The sequence below is a fragment of the Gobius niger genome, assembly GCF_951799975.1.
Source record: "Gobius niger genome assembly, chromosome: 11".
NCBI lineage: Eukaryota > Metazoa > Chordata > Actinopteri > Gobiiformes > Gobiidae > Gobius > Gobius niger.
The window spans coordinates 21545247-21567767 of NC_136862.1; the positions used below are offsets into that span (position 1 = coordinate 21545247).

Sequence of the window (22521 nt, forward strand, 5' to 3'; positions counted from 1 at the left end):
GAAGTGAAGCGCGAGAAACGGGAGGCGAGAGACGGACTGTACATTTGAGAGATTTGTGTATGTTGGATTAAAGTCTACACTCTAAACTTTTGATACATTTAAATGAAAATGAAGGACATAAAAATAGAAAAGTGAAAAGCCAAAAAGACTAGTCATTATAAATAAAACACATTTTAGAAAGGATGAGCCAAGTTTTCAAAAATGTAAATAGTCGTAAAAGATTCAGGACAATTTTTAATCTCGTTTTGTGTTCTGTAAAGGATTATAAATTGACACGTTTAACCGAAATAAAGCAGCCTTTTTTTAAAAACCTATGCCTTTGCATTTACTGCACCAACACATGTGCTGCACTTTGTTTTGTTTTACACTTTAAAAAAAAAAAAAAGGTCACACTTCTAACATTTGATTCAAGGTATGTTTTTATTTGTGAAAACTGGTGAATAAAGGTCGCACTATATTTCAAAACTATTGTACAGCAGGAACATATTTTCAACATGAGCGTGAATGTCAAACAAAAACAAAAAAAGTAAGTCTGTGCGGAGTTCTGGATTTTTAAATAAATAGCCTGAATGCTCACTCCAGCCCCTGGGGATCAGCTTAAATATGACAAAAGGAAAGAATTCCACACGTGTCCAGCAGAGGGCGCTGACATAATAAGAGATCAGGATATAAACAACATATTATAGCCACGTAGTAAATGGTCAGTCTGCCCCAGGGCTTCAGTGTGGGGTGAATATGTAATCACTGTTATGTAGCACTTTGTGTCTACTCGTGTTACAGTATCACTTTTTCAATTCATTTTGTCGGACACTAGGTTTGGAGATGTTGAAATCTTTTTACCGCCGCCTCGGAAGTAAGAACAACCGATAAGTGACACGTAGTACCCAAGTACCACACGCCGGTCATACTTCTGATGACGGCCTGCAGGTGGCGGCTGAAACAGGTAAAAGATTTCAACATCTGTAACCCTAGTGTCTGACAAAATAAACCCAAAAAGTGATACTGTTGTTATTTATTAGGCCACAGTCCTTTATAATATATGCGGCCCACTACCCAAAACGAGTTCGACACCCCTTCTTTAATGGACTCATTTATTACCACTGGAGTAATACTAAGTCTTTGTGTTTTTATGGGCAGTAACAGTTATGAGGAATCCAAACAATAAAAGACAGTGCTTAAAAACATTTACAGTTTCTTCACTAGAGACCGGAGTGCAGTTATGTGCTCCTTCATGAGGAAACAACAGGTTTTTGGCATTTCATTTTGTCAGATTAAAAATGACAAAAGCTAAAGAGGTTAGAAAGATTAGAACGTTTGACTGATTAAGTTTTGCGGCCAGAGACGACGGAGAAGTTACAATTCCATTATAGGTTATTGTGCAAGTACCCACATTCCCGACTTTATCTACAACCAGCATCTCCATGGAGTCTGAGCAGCAGGAGGAGCTGTAGGACACAAGGTCTGCATTTATCAAGGTCAAGGTCCCATTGCCCCGTTTGAGAGAGATCCGCTCTACACCCGACCCATCTGCGCCATCGCTGACCCGCGCTGAGAATGACCACATGTACTGGCTACAGTTCACCGAGCAGTTGTTCCGAAGACTGAGGAGCTCACAGACAGGAGCTGTGAAGTCTGTCACCTGGAGAAAAGAAATGACGGATTTATTAAAGGATTTCAGTAATAATACAGCCTAAATAAAAACAAGCTTTTTATAAACGCACCACCTTTAAGGCAATAGTTTGTTTGTTTTCTACTAATAATAGGTCAGGACTTGATGCCAGCTGCCAAACATGTTTTTCAAGATTCTTTCCATTAGCCTTTCATTTTTCTTTCTGCTGCACCCAAGTAGTGCCACATTAATTACAGTCACAGCTTATTCAGAGTGTAATTAAACACTAGTTACACATATATAAATGTTAAACAATGCAAGTTCAAAGCGTCAAAATAAACAATCTGAACTCTTGCACTCAACATCAACAGACCTTACCAGGGTAATAGCACAATTACCGCACAAAGCCAGAAGAATCTTATTGGGTAATACTTTTGAGGTTGATTTGATTTTCCCAAATAAAAACTGTGACACAACAGAAATTTGTTGAGGGGAATCCTGGTTTCTTTTTCACCCTGAACAGTAAAATTGTTTTTCACGAATGTCTAATGTCAATGACATAGACCAGTAGTCCTCAAACTTTTCATCCCAAATATTGAATTTTCTTCAGTCATATAGGTCTATAACAGGAGTATAAGTGAAACTAGGTCTAAAATTGCTGGGTTTCAGGTGACATCACAGCGTTCTAAAGGCCTTTCATATTACATAGAAGTAAAATGATTTTGTCTTTGAGGAAATTGTTGGTCTTGTACAGAGAGAACATTTTTGTAATTCATAAATGTTCTTTTTAGATACGACTTGTGAAAGTGTAATGCAGTTAATAGGAAAAACTGGCTCCTGCCCCCCACTGGGTCCTGTGACATCATCACATTCTAGAGCCTGCAACCCAGCAATAATAGAGCTAATCAATTACTTAAGTAGCTCAGAACACTGACTAACTTAAAAAAGAACAACACAGAAATAAAAATGCCGCTTTGTCAAACACAGACGAGAGCTGTGAAGGAGCATGAGATGATTGAATTTTGACCTTTTTAATTGATTCATAACATTCTTTGTGAAAGACTTGCACATGACCCAAAGGCATTGAGTTTCAAGCAATGTCTGCTGTTTTGGGATTTGCAATAGTAAAAAAAGCTTGAATTACCAATTAAAAAAATACAAGAAAGTATGAGTATCAGTGTCTTACTGTGTTAAAGACAGAGAAGCGCTGCACCACATAGTTGTCATCCCCTCCTGGAGTCTCCGCCTCGATGGTCAGCGTCACATCGCTGCCAGACGGTGTGTTCAGGGGAGCGGAGAGCGTTACAGTCCCGTTAGTGCTGTTCCCACTTTCTATCACTAAACTCGTGGGATAGGTCGAATCAAAACCTCTGTTATTGGTGGCTCTAATGGTGATGTTTACTCCAACTTCACTGGACACTATTGTAAACGGCACAACGAAGGGAGTTCCTGGGGTTAACAGACTGTCTGCATCGGCCTGAAAACATACAGAATGGAATCTCTTCAGTATGAACGAAAAAATCTGAAAATGTGATTTAAGCGTCATGTTCTCAGCTCAAACCAGTCATCTCCAGTAGCAGTGCACAGACTGCAGCCTGGGAAACTCTGTCCTCTAGTTAAATACTTACAGAAATGGTGAGATTAGAGGCTGTGAAGCTGGTCGGGGACTGCCTTTGGAAAACAGAAGGGCCCTCTATCCCCTTCACCCGCACCACAAACTGTCCCGCTGGAAATGTGGTGAATTTGACCAGGTAACTCCCCTCCTGTGCCTGTACAGCTCCGGAGACAGTGTTGGAGCTCTGTGACTCCACTAAATCCACAACGGTCACAGTCGCACTGCTGCTCCCAGTGAGAGTCACCACAATGAAGCCCTCCACACCTAAAACACATTCCACATACATTATACTGAGCTATCACTGGGATTAAACCAGAATTGAGATGGACTAAAAATAGGCCTAAACTAAAACACAAAAATAAATCATGTTTAGATAGTATCAGCCAGGTCGAGGAAAATGAAATTATTTACCAACTTTAGGGCGTGTCTCAAGACTGTCATATCCACCGAAGGGCCCTTGGGATGCTTCAACAAAGTCAACCAGGAAATCAATTGGACTTTGACCTAATGGTATAAAGTCACTGATTAGTGCTACACAATGATCATTTTCTGTAACGTGATAACTTCAAGTAGTTATTCAAATAGCAGCCTTTAGCCCATAGTTTGAAAATCGTGTAGGAGCACAGGTCAGAGTGATAGGGTAGAATTTGCTTGAAATGCAAATGTTTGACCTGAGAGAGGGAGCGAGAGAGTGAGAGAGGAGAAAGAGAGAGAGAGAGAGAGAGAGGAGAAAGAAAGGGGGTGAGAGAGAGGGAGAGAGAGAGGAGAAAGAGAGAGGAGAGAGCGAGTGAGAGAGAGAGAGAGAGAGAGAGAGAAAGAGAAAGGAGAGAGACAAGAAGAAACCAAAATCTTCCAGACAGTGGATGGCCCATAGAGTAACAGACTTCTGCTAGTAGGCAGGACTGTATGTGCTGACCTATGACCTTGACGGTGTAAGTGTTCGAGGACGACACTTTCAACTTCCATTCTCCCCATTGGACACTGAGCCTCAGAGTCTGGAAGTTTCCCACCAACTCAGAGGACTCGATCAGGGACCCGGATGGGCCGGTCTGGATTTGTCCTGGGAAATACAAGATTCATATAAAAAAATCAACTCGGTAGTAGTCGCGTCTTTTCTTCTTAAGCCTGAGACACATTGACTGAATATAAAATGAACAAATTATTCCACTGATTTATTGCCCAAAATACGACTACCAAATACATAAATAAACAGGTTAAAAACAAGGATGCCAATAATTATGTACTATTGTGCATATGTATATTTTCTGTATTTTGAAATACTGGAACAAAACTTAAGTTGCAAGACACATATAGATTTACAAAACGACCATAGAGACATAGATTTTTCTCAAAAGGTCACATATCAATATTTTTCAAGAATGGCAGGACAGACACTCACACATTGTTGGAGTTCCTGATCTAAAATATACCATTTTCTTTTACCCCACTAACAGTTTACTAACAGTTTTGCTTACGTAGCAACTTATTTGTTTTTGCCAACAATAGAAAGTAAACACTAAGAAGCCAGTTTACTTTCTAATATTATCCATCCATCCATCCATTTTCTTCCGCTTTATCCGGGGCCGGGTCGCGGGGGCAGCAGTCTCAGCAGAGATGCCCAAACTTCCCGATACACACACACCTCCTCCAGCTGTTCTGGTATCTAATATTAATGCTAATAAATGCTTTTAACCACAAGACTCTCTCACCCGATGGACTGGTGAGTGTGAAGCTGATGGAGGTGCCGGTCATATACACAATAACTTTGGTCATGGTCCGATCCACAGTGAAAGAGAAGGTCTCCGTCACTCCTCCGCTCCGGGCAGTTTGCAGAACAGTTACCTGCAACAAATATTTGAACAGATGAACACAGAGGGCAGAGGCTGGCACTGAATTGTTTCCCTCCTTTCATATAAAAGACTTTGGTGCCACTTCCTAGTTATAAAACAAGCTGAACAATAGACTGCTATAACAAGAGGTGTTTCTTATAATGGCTAAATAAACAATATTGAACTTAAAGGTATGTTTTGCATTGTTCAGGATTTATAAAGGTGTTTTTATTCATCTCAGCATTTGTATTTTATGGAAGAACATCACTGCCAGTCGAGCATGAATACAGATCAGCTGTAGTATGTTTTCTTTTCAACCAAAGGGCGGAATAGCCAAAATATAAAGATATGAGCAAGACAATGAAATAATAACAAATACATTTCTGTCATCATGCTTTTTAGCCCTCTTTTTTTGCAGCAACAGTACTGATACCTTAAAAATAAATCAACTCTAGTAGAGGTGAAAAATACAGTGTAATACTCCAAGAGGTACTAAAACTCAGGTAATGTACTTGGATAAATGAGGCAGAGGTCAATGTGGACCATGTTAAATGCTAAAACAAAGTCCATTTAGTAGAATTTAGACACATAAAGAAAGACAAAACTCTATTGTAAACACCGCATCGTAAATCAGAGTTTGCTTCCTCTCACCATAGAGTTGATTGAGGCCTCGGTGATGATGCTGGCTGCTGTTGGGAGCTCAGCTTTGGAGACTTCGATGGCCTGGCCCCCCGAGGTCTGGGCCAGGTCTTTGTACACCTGCACATCCGCGGCTGAGATTCGGGTACTTCTGCGTCGCCGATTGGTGGACGGTGTGTCTGTGATCAGGAAGTTCACCTAAACAGGACATTTATAGCGTTTATGAACTAAAACTATTTATTAGACATAGACTGCTGTTATAATGTCATGGACGACATATCTGCATGAAAAATTGCTTGTGTTAAAAGTAAAGAAACATTCTACTGAGTACAAGTTTTCAGTGTTTCTTATCATTTATAATTACGGAACAGTGCTGTCTAACATAATGCATTCAGGGGCTCATTTATAAAGGCAGGGGCTAAAAAGCTAAAAAATAAAACATGATTATTTTGTTTCCATGTTGCCTGTATTACAGTATTACTGTAGAGCCCCAAATCTGATATGTAAAGAGAATGCTACTGATCCTCTTTTGCACGTGCCAATGGCTTTGCACACGAGCGTCTGGTAAATGACTCCCCCAAGTGTAGTGGCAATGCAAGTTAATTTAAGAGCAGCTAGCAATTCGATGGACCTTTATATTAACTATTATCACACTCACCACAGTCTGAGACCTCTCAATGAGCGCAGTCAATGTGCTCTTCAATTCCTGGTCTTTGGCAGCAGCATCAGTGAAGAGGAAGATCTCGGAGTTGTAGGGGGCTGAGGTTAAACCCAACTGCCCAGAAAAAAATATAATGAATATATATATCCATACATAGGTATTATTAAACTATACCCAGACATCAAAGCACCTGCAGCCCTGACAGACTCTTCTCCGGCACGTCCCCCCCTCCACTCGGCGAGAGATCGCTGATCACTGTCTTAAAAACATTTGGATCTGTAGTCTTGACCAGAGGTCCCACATCTAAAATGAGACAACACAGTGGTTCGTTAATGCTTATTGTTGTGAACCTGAATGTCGTGAATCTCATGGTATTGTATGCGACAGACATTTACATAGTTTAAATGTCAAAACAATTAATCAAACTTTGCTTTCAATCATGACTTGACTTGCTGTAAGCAGATGCGAAAGCAGTCAAACCAGTGTAACATTGAGCAGACCTGGTATTTCTTTGTAATTGTCTGATACATAGTTTACTTGGGTTTGGTGATTCCTTTTCCTTATCACAGGTTTAGTACAGAGCCAGGTGCACATAAAATTAAAACAATTTTTGATAGAGCCCTTGGACCAAATACGGCATCCCCGGGCTCCTAGCTTTCCCTCAGTCAGAACGAGCAGTTCCATGATTTTACTTGCATATAAAAACGAGTTTGTTTCATGCCTTTGATCATAACATGAAGGTGAATATGCTCCATGTTTATCAATGTTCACCAAAGAAGTAGAGCCACTTGCTCAACTTGCTCCCTTGGTGTTTGTTGAGAAAGCGTTTGGTCCTTGGGCATATGTAATTGTTCACCCCTGAAGACTGTAGTTTCACAGTGAGTTTACCTGGGTCACTGAAAGGCACCAAGATGTACAGTGACGGCTCGTTGTCTGTGCCCACTTCAGAGTTAATGATGCTAGCTGTGACAGTTTTCACTGCATCAATGTCGTCGCTCATACTTTTGGACACGTCAATCACAAAACATAGAGCTTTATTGGATCCTTTGGAAATGCCCATCATCCTGGAACATAAATATAGTTTGAACATTTGTAAGCGACTGTTTTTGGAACTTAGTGGGCCCAATCATTTATATACGTAGATGAAAAGCCTCTACTTTATTATTTAAAAAAAAGACACATTCATAATAATTATAATGATAAAAAAACAACATTGCCATTGCCAATTCTAAAATGTAAAATTCTGCAGATAATAGAAGTTTAAACTCACTGTAGAAACTGTCTGTCTCCAGCAGCCGCTCTGATGTCCTCCAGCACGTGGCTGGTTGCTGTGATAGCCAGGTTCGCCGCTTGAGTGTGGAGATGACCGTGACTGGCATCCAGAGAGTCTTTGTTGATGCCGCCTTTAGGTTCAATCTTACTGGTCTGATCAACACCTCCTCCATGACTGCATTTACCTGGAAATATGTGACACTCTCATTATATGTCTCATAATATCAATAATAAAAATAAATAGTTTAATTCTGTGGTTATAGCTTCTGCTTGTAGGCCTTGTTAGATGTCCTAATGTTTGTCGTGCTTTATAATTTACACTGTTTGGAAATGCTGTCACAAAACATTTGAATATACATTGAGGCAGTGGTTCTCAAACTTATAACCTTATAACAAATTTGGTTTACTGAGAATCACTGGGACTATACAAAACCAGGTCTAAAAGTGGCTTAAACTTGAGTTAAATCATGACGTCACGAGGTGTCAAACAACCAGTACGTCTTGTTCAAGACATATTGATTCACAAATATTAACTTAGTTGAACTAATTGAAATTTAGAGAAAACCAACAGAAGATGCCCATGTCCCAGCAGTGAGAATCAGAGTTTGAGAAATTCAGTGTCCTTAAAGGCCCTATACCTGATTTTGGAAAACAAATAATGAAAGAGGAAGGCACTAGATTACAATGTATACTGTGGTCCAAACTTTCACATGGACAAGTTTATGAGCATGATTCACAGCTTTCACAGAAATGCTGGAAAACTAACTTGTAAATTCATAAAGTTAATAGAAATGCTTTATAATGAGATGCACAGTGTTTTTGCCAGAAATGTCTGAGTTGACATTAAGGAGGAGAAAACTAATTTTGTTCCACTGCTAGAAAAACAAATCGCGTACTGTATAGTGCCTTTAAGGTAAAGTGCATGACTAAACTCTATAGCCTGGAGACCTGATTTAGTTTACACCGTCGACAGCGGAGTTGACTCTGGGACAAGCAATCAGTCTGTCACAGAGTGACGTTCCTGCCAGAAAAGGCTGTGCAGCCGTGCCCTTCAGTACAGATAGGAGAAGTAGACCAAATGTTTTCAAATAGACAATGTCTGGATATCATATACACTCACAGCGCCGCGGTTAAAAGCCTCCGCCCACTTATCAAATTACAATGCATTTGCCTTTGTGGCCCGAAAGAGCATGCAAAACAAATGTTGACAAGGCACATTCTATTGATGCCTGATAGATTTGTGAATGGTATCGCATTTTAAAGATCAGAGAAAAGAAATACATGCGTGTCCTTGTCTGGGCCCATTTGTATAATGAGCACAGGAGGCAGTGAGTGCGTAGTATATATAAGTTCACTTTGACGTAACTGGTCATATACTGTACATATGGCCTTTAATGAGTCATTACTAGGCTTGTATAAACCATGCACAACAAATCAACACTTATTATATTCAATATACATTAGGGCTATAAGAAAGATAAGATATTTTTTTGTTTACACAAAATAATATATGACACAGTAGAATGGAATAGTTCGGGCACCTGGGTACATATAATACCACTTTAAATATTTGCAGTCTTTGCGATTTGCCAAAAGCAACCACTATTTTGGTATTTGATTGTAATTAATCATGCGGCTTATACAGAGCAGAGCTACATGAAAAGCTGGATACTGACCATTTGGCTTTGAAGGGTTGATCAATGAAAGGGAAAAGTACCCAGAGGTGAGCACCTTTCCTGAAATAATGTCATCTAAGATGTTGTTCGTGCAGTCATCACCAACACAGTTGCGGCATGTTGCTCGATCTGGTGCTGAATAAAAAACACACTATGTTTTCATCTTTCTGTCATAGTTTGCAAGGCCGTACAAGTATATTTAATAAAACATCACAGATATTACCAGTGCAGAATGTGAAAGCCATTATGTTGCCAGAACATGAGTTGTAAAAAAAAACTAAATATTAATGAAGGTTTCCCAGTTTACCTGCGATGTTCCCGATGCTGGTGTCTGACCTGATGAGGTTAACATTGGGGGCTGTGTTTCCTATTTCCCACCAGTTTGAGTGACTGTAGAAGTCCTTGATTCAACAAAAATAAAGTTATTGATAAAAGGGGCATTTTATATGTTGATTTTTCTACTTTATGTTTTATCAAAATCAATCAAGCTTTAATTCATTTATCCCTGACTATGCCAGTGTTCTACTGTTTTTTCTTTCTTCATATGAGCAACAAATGGTTCAATTTACACTCCCTCATTCATACCATTCTCTAAATCTCATCCATTTATCCAAACAATATCTAGATTTCAAATACTGTATTAAAAAAGCTGATTAAACTGCAGAGTGCCATAAATGAGAAAACCTCTTTGTATTACCTGAAGAGGATGTAAAATCTTTCCTAGCGTTTCTCTCGCAGCCTCATAACTCCCCCCTTTGTTGTTGGCTTTGATGGATGAAATCCCCTCCGTGATGATGGCTCTTCCTCCCGCGAACATTTCATCGTCGAAGTGGAAGCTGGCGTTCAGGGCATGTCTGATGTCCACTCTGACGTTTCTGAGGATGACCTCGGTAATCGCTTTACTGAACGTCTTGGAGGACTGAGCGGCTCCGCAGGCTGAAGCCACAGACTCAACAGTGTAAGGCTGTGACTGATGAAAGGAAAAACAAACTACATTATTTGGTAGTAATGTAGAGCGCACTCAGCTTAAATCAAGGTACTACACCATTTCTTTAAAATATCACTTTAAGTAAAAATAAAGTAATTAAGCATTTACATCACTGTTGCAGCACAGTAAAAACAAATAAATAAGCAAAGATAAATATTCTCGGTGAACATTTGTTGTGAATATGTGACAAACTAGTGAAATGAGTTCTTTAACACGTTTGAACAAAAAGAAGGATGAATATCTTACAGGAAACGTGAAGTCAGTGCCTTCTGTTTGAGCCACAGCGCGACAGGCGTAAAGCGTGGCATTTAAAAGGGCCGCCTCAGTGATCTCTAGGTGGTTCTTGGAGTCCCCAGGCAGGATCCCAAAACCCACAGCTCCAGGAACCAGAACCAGAACGAGAGACATCACTGCAGTCCACAATAGAGCCATCTCTCCCTCTCGGTCCACTATTCTGTTCAAGAGAAATAAGACACATTCTTCTACACTTGAACACGACTGTAATAGTGTTTGCCCAGTAACACAATGTCATGCAAAACTGTGAATATGAACCACCGAGAACAGTTTAGAATAACAAAACATGACAGAATAGGCCTAACATACAATATCCAGTGAAATATTTACCTGAATGTTACAATTTAAAAGTCAGCAGATGTTTAAACTGATTTATGAGCGTGCGTGCACGGTACCTTGTGTCTTGTGGAGATCCAGCATCGTTATTGTGTAAACAGGTCTTCTGTGCGTGCGCTTTTGAAAAGGGCGGTGTCATGTAGGACTCGTTCAACCTGTTGCTTTGGACGATTAAGCAATCTCACATGGTCAAATTATGAGTCCATGATGTGATTTTTATCTTGATAGAGAAGGCTTGAGGTGGACTTGAAACTAGCTCTATTAAAAAATAAATAATAATAATAATAAAAAAAAAAAACGATAACTGACTTTTAGAAACGGATGAGTTGTTATTTAAAATAAACTCCTTATGCTGTGACATAAATGGACTTATATTACAATGTATAATTGAGTGGCTTTATTTCTTTTTTTCCACAAATGAAAAACATAACAAGGCCGCCAGGTGACAGCTGGCTGAACGACACCGGACACTGCATTTCTCCATATCAGCTGTAACAGAGCACTTCAAAGTGAAACTACAAGAACAACCTGAGTTTCGTCAAACAGGTCTCTTTCTTCTTTCCCACAGCGTGAGGTAGTGACATCTCGGACGCCGATGTGAAATCACAGACAACAGTCATGAGTGTTTTTAAGCTGACAGGCAGTAACACAGATAGATCGTTGCATCTTAATACCTTAGACGGATAGGCTGCTATGGTTTCAGATACTTTTCATTGATTCCTAACCACGTTGTTAAAAAAGGAGATATTTTATGATAACTTATCAATCAATTACTATCAATTAGTCGATTGATTTACTCATCAGTAAATATTCCTTAATTTAATCATGTGCTTGGCTGCTTGGCACTGAGCTTCCTGACTTTGATCTGCCCTAAGACGCCTAACACAAAGTGACCAAAAGCAAAAAGGGACTAAGTAGCGACAGAAGTCCTGTCGACACAAGTTGTTTCGAGTGATGCAGAACTATCGGGTCATTTTACCTTCAGCCACCGAGATGAGCTTTCTCTCTTTCTCTTTTTTTTGACCAAAGACAATTTCCATACATTTACCTGTCGAATCAGGCTGCCTATTCTACAGATGATCAGTAAATGCGGCACCGACTCAAGTTTAAGTTGAAGTTTAATGGTTTTGTTTAGCCCAATATCACAACAGAACCTCACAGGGCTGCACCAAACATAAAGGCAATAAAACAGAGCAATGAATATGACAATTAAAAGTTCAGGTGAATCCAGGCAAATATAATGTCCAATAGGAGGCGTGGGCGTCCCCCGTCCTTAGACTGTCCAGCACGGCAAAGGAAAAACTCAAAAACCCGGCAGGAGAAACGAGAAACCTTGGGGAGAACCACAGAAGGAGAGATCCAAGTTACCGATAGCTGTAGGCTATGTTCACAATGGCTTGGAGGGGAAAAAAGTATTTTTATTTGTCATTAATAATCATGAAGCAAAATCAAAGTTGCTGACGAAATATTCTTCTGTTCTTTAGTTATGAGGATAATATTATGCAAAACAAAGATTAAAAGCTCTTTTCTACGAGAAGAAATGAAAACATGCGGGCGCAGCTCGATGAACACCTGTCGGTCGAATAACGTTGTAGGTACTGGGTTGCACCAGCAGGGGGAGCCACAACCAGACATTTACCACTGAGCCAGATCCTGGGACCTGCGCGATGCAACTCATTTTGACGCGGGATTAAAACCATTAAACATGCTCACAAGTCAGGTTTGCAGCCATTTTATTTATCAATATAAAGTGTGATTCGTACACAACACACAACTCACTTTATGTCACCTCATTCTAACCTGTCAAGTAAATTCCACCCGTGCATTTTTATTGAGTATTTGTTTTGTTCTTCCATCGTAGATCACCTGTTTGGATGAGCTCTGGCCACACTCCCAACATCAAGAACAAACTGACTACTCAGGAAAGTATTATTCTCTGCTTGCTTCTTGAAGAACTTCACCCCCGCTTTAGTCTAAGAGCTGAAAAGACAGAGGTCAGTGTTTTTGTCTGTGATGATGTCCAGGACATTGCTGATGTAGTTGTTTCCAGTATAGCTCAGGCTGAAGAGGTAGATCCACTATAAATTCTCAGGTACATTGATTGACTCTTGTGATATGGACTTTAGTGACCACATTTCTATCAATTAACGTTGGGGAAATCTTTGCCAATTTCTATAGAGTTGGTACAGCTGCGAAAATATCTGTATTTTTTTATACTGTACTTCATTGTTATGGTAGAATGCCTTGGTTGCATCCTGAGCTTGACACGCTTCAAGAGCATTATCTAAGTAAGAGTTGGCCTGCAATTTGCTGTGGATTTAAATTGTAAACGTTTATTTGACAATATTGTATGAAAATGCGGCATTATGATGGAAAGTTAAAATGTACAGGAGCAGTAATGTCTGTCCTTCAGTTTGGGTTATGGTGTTCTTAGGGATCTTCTGGTGATTCCAATGTTGTCCCTCTGTCAACCTCACACCCGAGCACGGGCAGGGCAGCAGCAAGACGCGCAGCACAATGAGGCTCGTGGCCATTCTGAAACTGAGTCAGGCAGAGATGCTGTGAGAACATTTAGTTGAAAAATATCTCTATGCAAACAGGCATCAAGGTCAAGTTTATTTGGGCATGTTACTATTTGTATATAAAAATGTAAATTAAAATGTATTTCATAATATTTAGTAGTGTAACAGTAAAATTATTGTATTCCACTTGATACTGGTGTTAATCGTGGGGCAGCGCCCTCTAGTGGCGGCAAACTCTATAAATAGTGGGGGCGACGTGAGCTCGGCACCATTCTGTCAATGCGCAGCCGAGCTGCTATGAGTGTTGGTGTTCCAGGTTCAAGGCTGACCAGCCGTTTTTGTCTGTTGCACAGATAAAGAACCCTTGTAAAACAACCCCGTCTCCTGACCGTTACTAAATAACACAACGCAGAGTCATCCACGTTACACTGGTGCCGTGACCGTTTTCTGTGACAACATCGAGCGGAGGTTAGCCTGTGGACACCGCGACGCAAAAGCCGCCCGGCAGTTACATCCAGGATCCAGCGGGACTTGCCAGCGCCAACTGCCCGCCCTCCACGCATCAAACTCGGGGCCGCTCGAGCTGCTCGCTTCGGCCAACGTCTGGATCGTGCGTCAACTGGAGCGCGCGCCCTCGGAGCTACGCAGTACGCACCCGCCCTCCACGCATCAACCCGGTGCCGCTCGCGCTATCGCTTCGGCCAACGTCTGGGCAGCGCGTCAACTGGAGCCAACTGGAGCGCGCGCCCACGGAGCTACGCAGTACGCACGGACTCGTTGCAGCTCAGAGGTGGTGTCAGTGATCTGCATCGGTCCTTGATGCTCTCAGGTTGATGAGGTTACATGGTGTTTGCGCTAATACTGAATGACTTTATTTTACATGTGGCTTTGATACAATGAACTTTTTTTTCCTTCTCCCCTACAATTCTGAGTGTGATTTGGGCCAATTTTGAGAACTATTTTAGTTTCACCTCAAGTTTTGTTTTGTGAAGTTTTACATTGAGTCATGGAGAGTACTCCTGTTGGAAGAGGGAGGGGCCTTCCAGTCTTCACCTCTAAGCCTTTAGCTAGTCTAGGCAGAGGTGCTCTTTTATTTTATCCAGAAGCATCCACACCAAAGCTGAGCTATGGTTTAAAACAACCTGGTAATGTTTCTTCTGTGAACCCAAACTATAATGTGCGCCCTGATGCACAGGGAAATGAGGGTGTAAATGAACAGCTGCTAACTGATATAGCATCACATATTGGGCTTTCAATTGGTGAGAGTATTGCATCCTGCATTGAGTCACGTCTGAGTACTGCGCCTAGTGCAGTTGGGGCATCGTTAAATGACCCTTCCCTACTGAATGTCATTGTGCGCCAGGACGTTAAAGAGCCTGTGAGTTTTAAAGGGGATGGTAATGACACATGTTCTGTTCAGGAGTGGGAGGTTATGATGCTGTCATATATGAAGAAAAGGGGCATCCCTGTGTCAGATCAAGCGGATGAGGTGCTGTTGAAGCTCACGGGGAGGGCGCGTGAAGTGGTTAAAGTGGGCATACGTTGTAAGCGTGTGTTGACCCTGACTGACGGCCCAGAGCCCATTTTTGAGATGTTAAAGCAGCACTTCAGTGACACACTGACCTCTAGTTTACCATTAGCTGACTTTTATGCGACAAAACCCCACTCTGGTGAACAACCCCTTGACTACTGGCTAAGACTAAACAGAGCCCTAGAGGTGACTGAGGACTCTTTGAAAAGACAAAGCAAAACATTTGACTATTTATCACGTGATTTGGCTGCCATGTTCATTCAGAACTGTCCTGATACTGAACTGTCACTCATTTTCAAGTGCAGACCACTGCAAGAATGGACTGTCGCTGATATTCATGACAAGTTGGTTGAGCACTGTAGAGACCATAAGCAGGCATCTAAGCAGAAAATAAACACTGTCTTGTGTTCGCAGCGCCAGGAGGTTGCTGCTCCTGCCCAGAGTGTGAATCCCACTAATGCAAAACCATCACAAGCTGCTGTTGCGTCGCCGCCGTCTGCACAGCAGGCAGAGGGTTCACCTGACCGCCTGGACAGAGTACTTGCCCTGCTCGAACGTGTACTTGCTCAACAATCACAGCAGCCCAGATATGTCAGTAAGTACAATGCACGCGGCCAGCCCTCCAAAGTCAAGCCCCTAGCGCCCTGTGCCGTGTGCAGTGATAATGGCCACACTACTCAGTATCACTGCAGGTCCGAACGTCTGTGCTTCACCTGTTTTGCACCTGACCACACGCGCGCGGAGTGCCCAAATGCTGTCAGTAAGCCCGGTGTTGTTAAGTCCACAGCGCAGCAACAGGAAAACTAGCTGGCCTGCATGTGGGAGGGGCAAGTGTTAGGCCTAAAAATGATTCCCCTAATGTTAATGTGAGTGATGAAGAGGAGTTTATCTATCAAAGTATTTGCAAAGAAAGAGAAATGGGACGCACACCCGTAGTTCAAAATGTTCAGAGACTTCAGCAGCATGATCAACTATTCTATGAGAATGTAACACTGAGCGGGAAAGTAAAAGTCTCTGCTTTACTAGACAGCGGTTCGATGGCCTGTACTCTAAGTGCTAGTCTAGTCCCCCAGTTGCTGCAGCAAGGTGTTATAGACCCCACCCTTGGTGAAACGGACGCTGTATTAATTGGATGTGGCGGGTCCAGAACTCTACCTGTGGGTGTGTGTGATCTCACAATGGAAATCTATGGCTGCAGTGTAATTGTCCCGACTCTCGTTGTCAATGGCCAGAGCGAAGATCTGATTGTTGGCAGTAACCTGTTACGGTACGTGATCAGTAGACTGAAAAGGGATTTCCAGAGCCAATGCCCTTCAGTGCTCACCTGCGGGAGTGATGCAGAACGGAGACTGTTGAGTTTAATGGCAGGAGTGGAAACTGAGAATGTCTCGGATGTGATCGGAACTCTCAAACTCAGGAAAGCTGTTACTCTGGAGCCTATGACAGAGCACCTAGTGTGGGCAAAGCTGCAGTACGTGGACAAACAGTTGGCTGGTAGTGAAGTTATTGTTGAACCAACAAGTGCTAAATCCAGTCCGAGAACAGTCATAGTCGGTAGAGCTGTTGCACTTTTAAGAGCTGATGGCTGGCTGCCTCTCAAAGTAATAAACCCGTCCCACAAATATGTCACTCTCAAACGTAATGCTAAGATAGCTGACGTCTCTTTGTGTGAATCAGTGGAGAAGTTTGGTGCTCAGTCTGTTCAGCAACAGATACAGTTTCAAAGTGCTAGATCAAATGTGCCCAGTCTTGTTTCAGATACCTCCACTTTACCGGACTGTCCCCAATTTAAGTCACAGTGTCCTGACTCTAGTTCTCTCCAGTCTAAATTAAGTGAGCTGGGTCTGTCAGACATTGATGTTGAGTCATGTCAAGTTTCCCCTGAGTACAAAGCTAAGCTTGCTGAGCTCATTGTGGAGTACGAGTCAATTTTCTCCAGAGACAAACTAGACTGTGGCAAGGCTACTGGTTATCTGCACCGTATCAGAGTCCTAGATGAAAAACCTTTTCGGCTCCCATGCAGGCGCATACCACCAACGCAGTATGAAAAACTAAGACAGGCCTTGGATGAAATGGAGGAGCGTGAGATTATAAGAAAGTCCAGCAGTGAATTCGCGTCACCCCTCGTGCTAGTCTCAAAGAGATCAGGAGACTTGAGAATATGCAACGATTTCCGCTGGCTCAATGCGCGCACAGTAAAGGATGCGCATCCGCTCCCTCACCCCGCCGACGCCCTAGCTGCTCTAGGTGGTAATGCCTTCTTCTCAACTATGGACTTGACCTCAGGATACTACAATGTGGAAGTGCATGAGGAGGACAAGAAATATACAGCTTTTTCATCACCGTTCGGATTGTACGAGTACAATAGGATGCCGCAGGGCCTTTGCAATAGTCCGGCAACATTCATGAGGATGATGTTAAGCATCTTTGGCGACCAGAACTTTATGAGTCTTTTATGCTATCTGGATGATGTTTTAGTGTTCGCCCCAAATGAAGATCTGGCCCTCGAACGTTTGCAAATGGTGTTTGATAGGCTCCAGTCCCACAACCTTAAACTCGCACCAAAGAAATGCAACTTCCTGCGACGCTCAGTTAAGTTCCTTGGTCATATCATTAGTGCCAATGGTATCCAGTCTGACCATGATAAAGTTGCTGCCATAACCTCCTTAAAAGAGTCAGACCTTATGGAGGATGGCACTTCAGTCCCCTCACAGCGTAAAGTCCGCTCCTTTCTTGGTATGGTTGTATATTACCAGCAGTTTATTGAGAATTGTTCAGCCATAGCCAAGCCGCTGTTCCGACTCACGTCAGGGTCCAAAGGTCCACGTGGAGCTGGTAGAAAACGCCACCGGACTCGTCAAAAGTTACGAACTGACGACTGGACTGATGAATGTAAGCTGGCTTTTCACAAACTGAAACAGGCCTTATTAGACCAAGTCGTTCTGGCCCATCCGAACTTTAACGACCACTTTTTGCTCTCAGTTGACGCCTCCACAGATGGGTTAGGTGCTGTCTTGTCGCAAGTTCCTCCTGGTGGCACAACAGCAAGGCCAATCGCATTCGCAAGTAAATCCCTCACTTACGCCCAGTCAAAGTATCCTGCGCACAGATTAGAGTTTTTCGCATTAAAGTGGGCAGTGTGCGATAAATTCCACCACTGGCTGAGAGGTCATAAGTTTACCGTGTGGACGGACAATAATCCATTGACATACATTTTGTCCAAAGCTCGTCTAGATGCGTGTGAGCAGCGGTGGATTGCTAAACTTGCGCCTTTCCAGTTCGATATAAAATACATCCCTGGCCCCCGAAATGTAGTAGCTGACGCCTTAAGCAGAGAGCCGTTCGTACAGTCCAGTGCATCCCACCGTTTAACAAGGGTACCGTATAATGAGTTACTTGCTGAGGCTGCTGCTGTCGGTGCTAATGGCGTTCAAGATGCTTTTCGGTGGTCTGCTAACCCACCTGACATGACATCCGAGTGTGGCCAACCTGTTGTTCAAGGTGTGGCAGTTGCTAGGTCTGGCTCGTTATCATCGCTAGAGGTCGCTGCTGTGCTTAATGAACTTAAAAGCCGCGATTCAGACTTGTGCCCACACGCGTTGCTCCTGCCCCAGTTCACGCAATCAGTCCTGTTGCCCCCACAAATTGACTCTCAGGTTCTCTCCCACAATGAATTAAAGGACAAACAGAGAAATGATACAGATCTGAGCAAAGTCATTTTCTATGTGGAAAGAGGAAGGAGACCATCAAGGAGGGAACGTGCAAAGGAATCTGCTGGTGCAAACAAAATATTGCGGGACTGGGAGAAACTAACTATGAGAGATGGAGTACTATACCGTGTGACAAAGGATCCAGTCAATAAAAGAAAAACATACCTGTTTGTTGTCCCCCTCTCATTACGCCACAAAGTGCTAAAAGGTGTTCATGATGAGGCTGGCCACCAGGGGCAGCAAAGGACTTTGTACTTAACAAGACAGAGGTTTCACTGGCTAGGGCTCTCTCGGGATGTTATGGACTATGTTAAACACTGCAGGCGCTGTGTAGTAAGCAAAACCCCTGAGCCTGAAGCCAGAGCGCCTTTAGAAAATATTAGAACCTCTGAGCCTCTTGAACTTGTCAGTATTGATTTCTGGACAGCTGAAGATTCTGCTAATAGGTCCCTTGATGTGCTTGTTGCAACAGACCATTTCACTAAAATGGCGCACGCCTTCTTGTGTCCTAACCAGTCAGCCAAAGCAGTCGCCCATCAGCTGTGGAACAACTACTTCAGTGTCTATGGATTTCCAAAACGTTTGCATTCTGATCAGGGAGCCAATTTCGAGAGTGCTCTGATAGCGGAATTACTACATGTTGCAGGCGTGCAAAAATCGCACACTACTCCCTATCATCCAATGGGTAACGGCTCGTGTGAAAGGATGAACCGTACTATTGGCAACATGATTCGAGCACTTCCACCAAGAGCAAAACATCGTTGGCCCCAAGCTCTAAAATCACTGACGTTTGCATACAACTGTACTATACACGAGACAACTGGCTATGCCCCATTCCTGCTCATGTTTGGGAGAGTTCCGCGCCTTTCAGTGGACGTTATGTTTGGCTCTGTGCTCAAGGATCCGGAGGTTGTGGACTATGACCGCTATGTTGAATCCTTGCGTCAAAACATGAGAGAGGCTATGGCAGTAGCACAGTCCACAGCAACAAAACAACTTCAGCGCCACACTGAACTGTACAATAAGAAAGTGCGCGGTGCTCCTGTTGAAGTGGATGATCGTGTGTTATTGGCCAACAAAGGTGAACGTGGCAAAAGAAAGCTCGCTGATCGCTGGGAGAATAAAATCTATGTGGTGGTGGAGAAAAATGATGAGAGCCACACATTTAAGATTCAAAACCCAACAAATGGACAGATTAAAGTCGTACATCGCAATCTGATAATGCCAGTGAACTTTTTGCCCTTACCCGAAACCGAACTAAATAACCAAGAGGAACAAATATTGTCCCCTGTATCGAGTTCAGTGGACCTCAGTAGGTCTACAGTCACTGATGCATCCTCAGAATCGGCAGAGTTTAGAACCAGAGCATGGGTGTCGGAGTTACCATCAAATATGGGCAGTGTGACAAATGTGGAGGATGCTGTCCCGGACAATGTTCCTTTGAATGAGCCAGAGAGTGGTTCTGTGGACTCTAGCCTCGCACAAACCCCTGTCCCACACCCTGACCCAGAGACTACTGTGACCCCTGACTCTGACATGCCAATCGTCCCCACTGTGACTTCAGCTAACGCAGTAACTGACCATAGATCTAGAGCTGGACGTTTACTGAGACCAGTGACTCGACTTATTCAGATGATGCACCAAAAATCTGTTTCAGTCCTGTAAATTTTTTTACGGACTTCAGTACCCATTTCTTTGGGGAGAGTGTTGCAACATTTTGGTGATGTTGCCATTTTGAGTTTGTACTGTTTGTTGTACAAGCATGATTTTTGTTTTATGTACTTTGAGGTGTACCTGCAGTTACATTAACAGAATATGTAAGTGGGCATATTCTATTTACCCTATGTGTGTAGATGGGTTTTGGCCATTCCGGTCTCACACTGATCCCTCGGGGATAGTTATTTTGCTGGGTTTTGTAGCTGTGTCAGGTGCTCGACATAACCTCGCTAGTACGGTTGGGAACTAGAGTGCTTTATATGTTCCCTGTACACATAAGTATGGATTTTACACGCTGTATTTTTTTTGTACCCTGTGCAGTGCTGGTCTATTTTGTTTTTTTGTTATGGGTCAAGTGGAATTCAGCAGAGGGGAATGTAACAGTAAAATTATTGTATTCCACTTGATACTGGTGTTAATCGTGGGGCAGCGCCCTCTAGTGGCGGCAAACTCTATAAATAGTGGGGGCGACGTGAGCTCGGCACCATTCTGTCAATGCGCAGCCGAGCTGCTATGAGTGTTGGTGTTCCAGGTTCAAGGCTGACCAGCCGTTTTTGTCTGTTGCACAGATAAAGAACCCTTGTAAAACAACCCCGTCTCCTGACCGTTACTAAATAACACAACGCAGAGTCATCCACGTTACAGTAGCAACTAAGCCTTTGAACTGGTCATGTGAGTATTTTATCACAAAGCATCTTAAGTGGCTCGTCTGACTTACCCATGGGAGCTGTGGTCCCACAGCAGTGTCCACTTTTATGAAGCAATTTCTAAACAAGGTGGAGCTAAAGTGGCAGCTGCTAAACCTGATGTCTTTTGTCAATTTTAAATCAATTAGTTGTGTATGCATCTTCTTAATGAGGACACCCTCAGCATAACACTGTAGGGTTGTGACCCTAACTTACCCTACCGGTAATTTAGCACACATTAGGTGAAATGTGTTGTATACACATATTTTTGTGTGTGGTTACATTTCAAAACATACATAGAAAACCTCAGTATTGGCATTTGACATAAATAATGTCAAATGCCAATAATAATTTGGCCTTCAATAAAACTACTTGGAGTCAGTGTTGCTAGAACTGAACTAAAATACAAATAAACGTCCCCATAACTCACTCCTATTAGTGCGATTCATACCATCCTGGTGTCATAACTGATTTGTTGTGCTAGGAAGATCCTTTTTTGTCAGTCGGTACTCTCATCTCACAGTCTGTAGGACGTCTTACCACTAAAAGCATCAATCGGTCAATAAAATATATGTTTTCAATTATTTACATTAACCAGTTACACCTTAGAATTATTTTATATTGAATTAAGTTTCTGCGTTAAATTGGGCAAATTAAAGTGAGACACTTTCTTGTCACATGGGCTCCCGACAACAGTAACAGGGGCTGATGCGTCTTAGCCTTATGCAGTTTGAAATGATTCGAGCGCACACAGCAGTCTGGCGTTAGCCAGGTTAGATGCGTCTGCCTTTCTTGGTCAAAATAATAACCCATTAGAATCTATCCTGTGCTGCTCCCACCGATCTGTTTGAGTCTGAACCAAACCAGTGTTTTGGACTAAATGGATACTAAATAACAATGCAGTGTTGACATGCTGCTACATACTTTACAAACACTCATAGCAGCAAGGACAATTTAAACCTGAGTTGTACATTATGAGGATGACATGCAAGTAAGTAAGTAAATAAACTTTATTTATACAGATTTTTTAAAGTGCATTACAAAGAGCTGATACAATCTCTGGAACATGAAGTACATCCCCAATCAACAGCATTTAACTTGTGCATTCATTATTTAATTAACGTATTAACTTCATATGATACAATAAAACAACATGATGTATTAAAAGTAGTAAAATACACCACATGAGAGAAACAAAGCACTTCCTGCATCAACATGTTCTTTTTGCATTTTCCTAATTCATTTCTCTTTAAAAACAGTGTGCAAAGAGTTTCTTTATACCACACGTAGTGACCAAAACACAGCCTTATCCAGGGAGTACAATGGTAAAATGTAAATCAGAAATTTTACCAGTGACTAATATTAAAGAAGTGAGACTTTAATAATAATTAATAATTCTTTATAAGACAGCGATTTATGTAATAAACATCACGTAGC

At 42.2% G+C, this 22521-nt stretch overlaps 1 protein-coding gene across 1 annotated transcript; it reads right to left on the bottom strand.

The window, feature by feature from the left end:
• Window positions 1-1258: 1258 nt before the first annotated feature.
• Window positions 1259-10996, bottom strand: LOC306970777 (von Willebrand factor A domain-containing protein 7-like; the record flags this gene model as incomplete). The annotated part of the gene is made up of 15 exons (XM_079566807.1): window positions 10979-10996; window positions 10536-10743; window positions 9999-10271; window positions 9609-9702; window positions 9302-9436; window positions 7624-7810; window positions 7242-7417; window positions 6544-6656; window positions 6351-6467; window positions 5705-5890; window positions 4934-5066; window positions 4141-4284; window positions 3238-3335; window positions 2796-3086; window positions 1259-1639 (listed from the first exon to the last, which is right to left on the bottom strand). Exons 2-15 carry the CDS (start codon window positions 10719-10721, stop codon window positions 1259-1261), a joined length of 2514 nt encoding a protein of 837 aa, XP_079422933.1. The 5' UTR covers window positions 10722-10743; window positions 10979-10996.
• Window positions 10997-22521: the final 11525 nt, after the last annotated feature.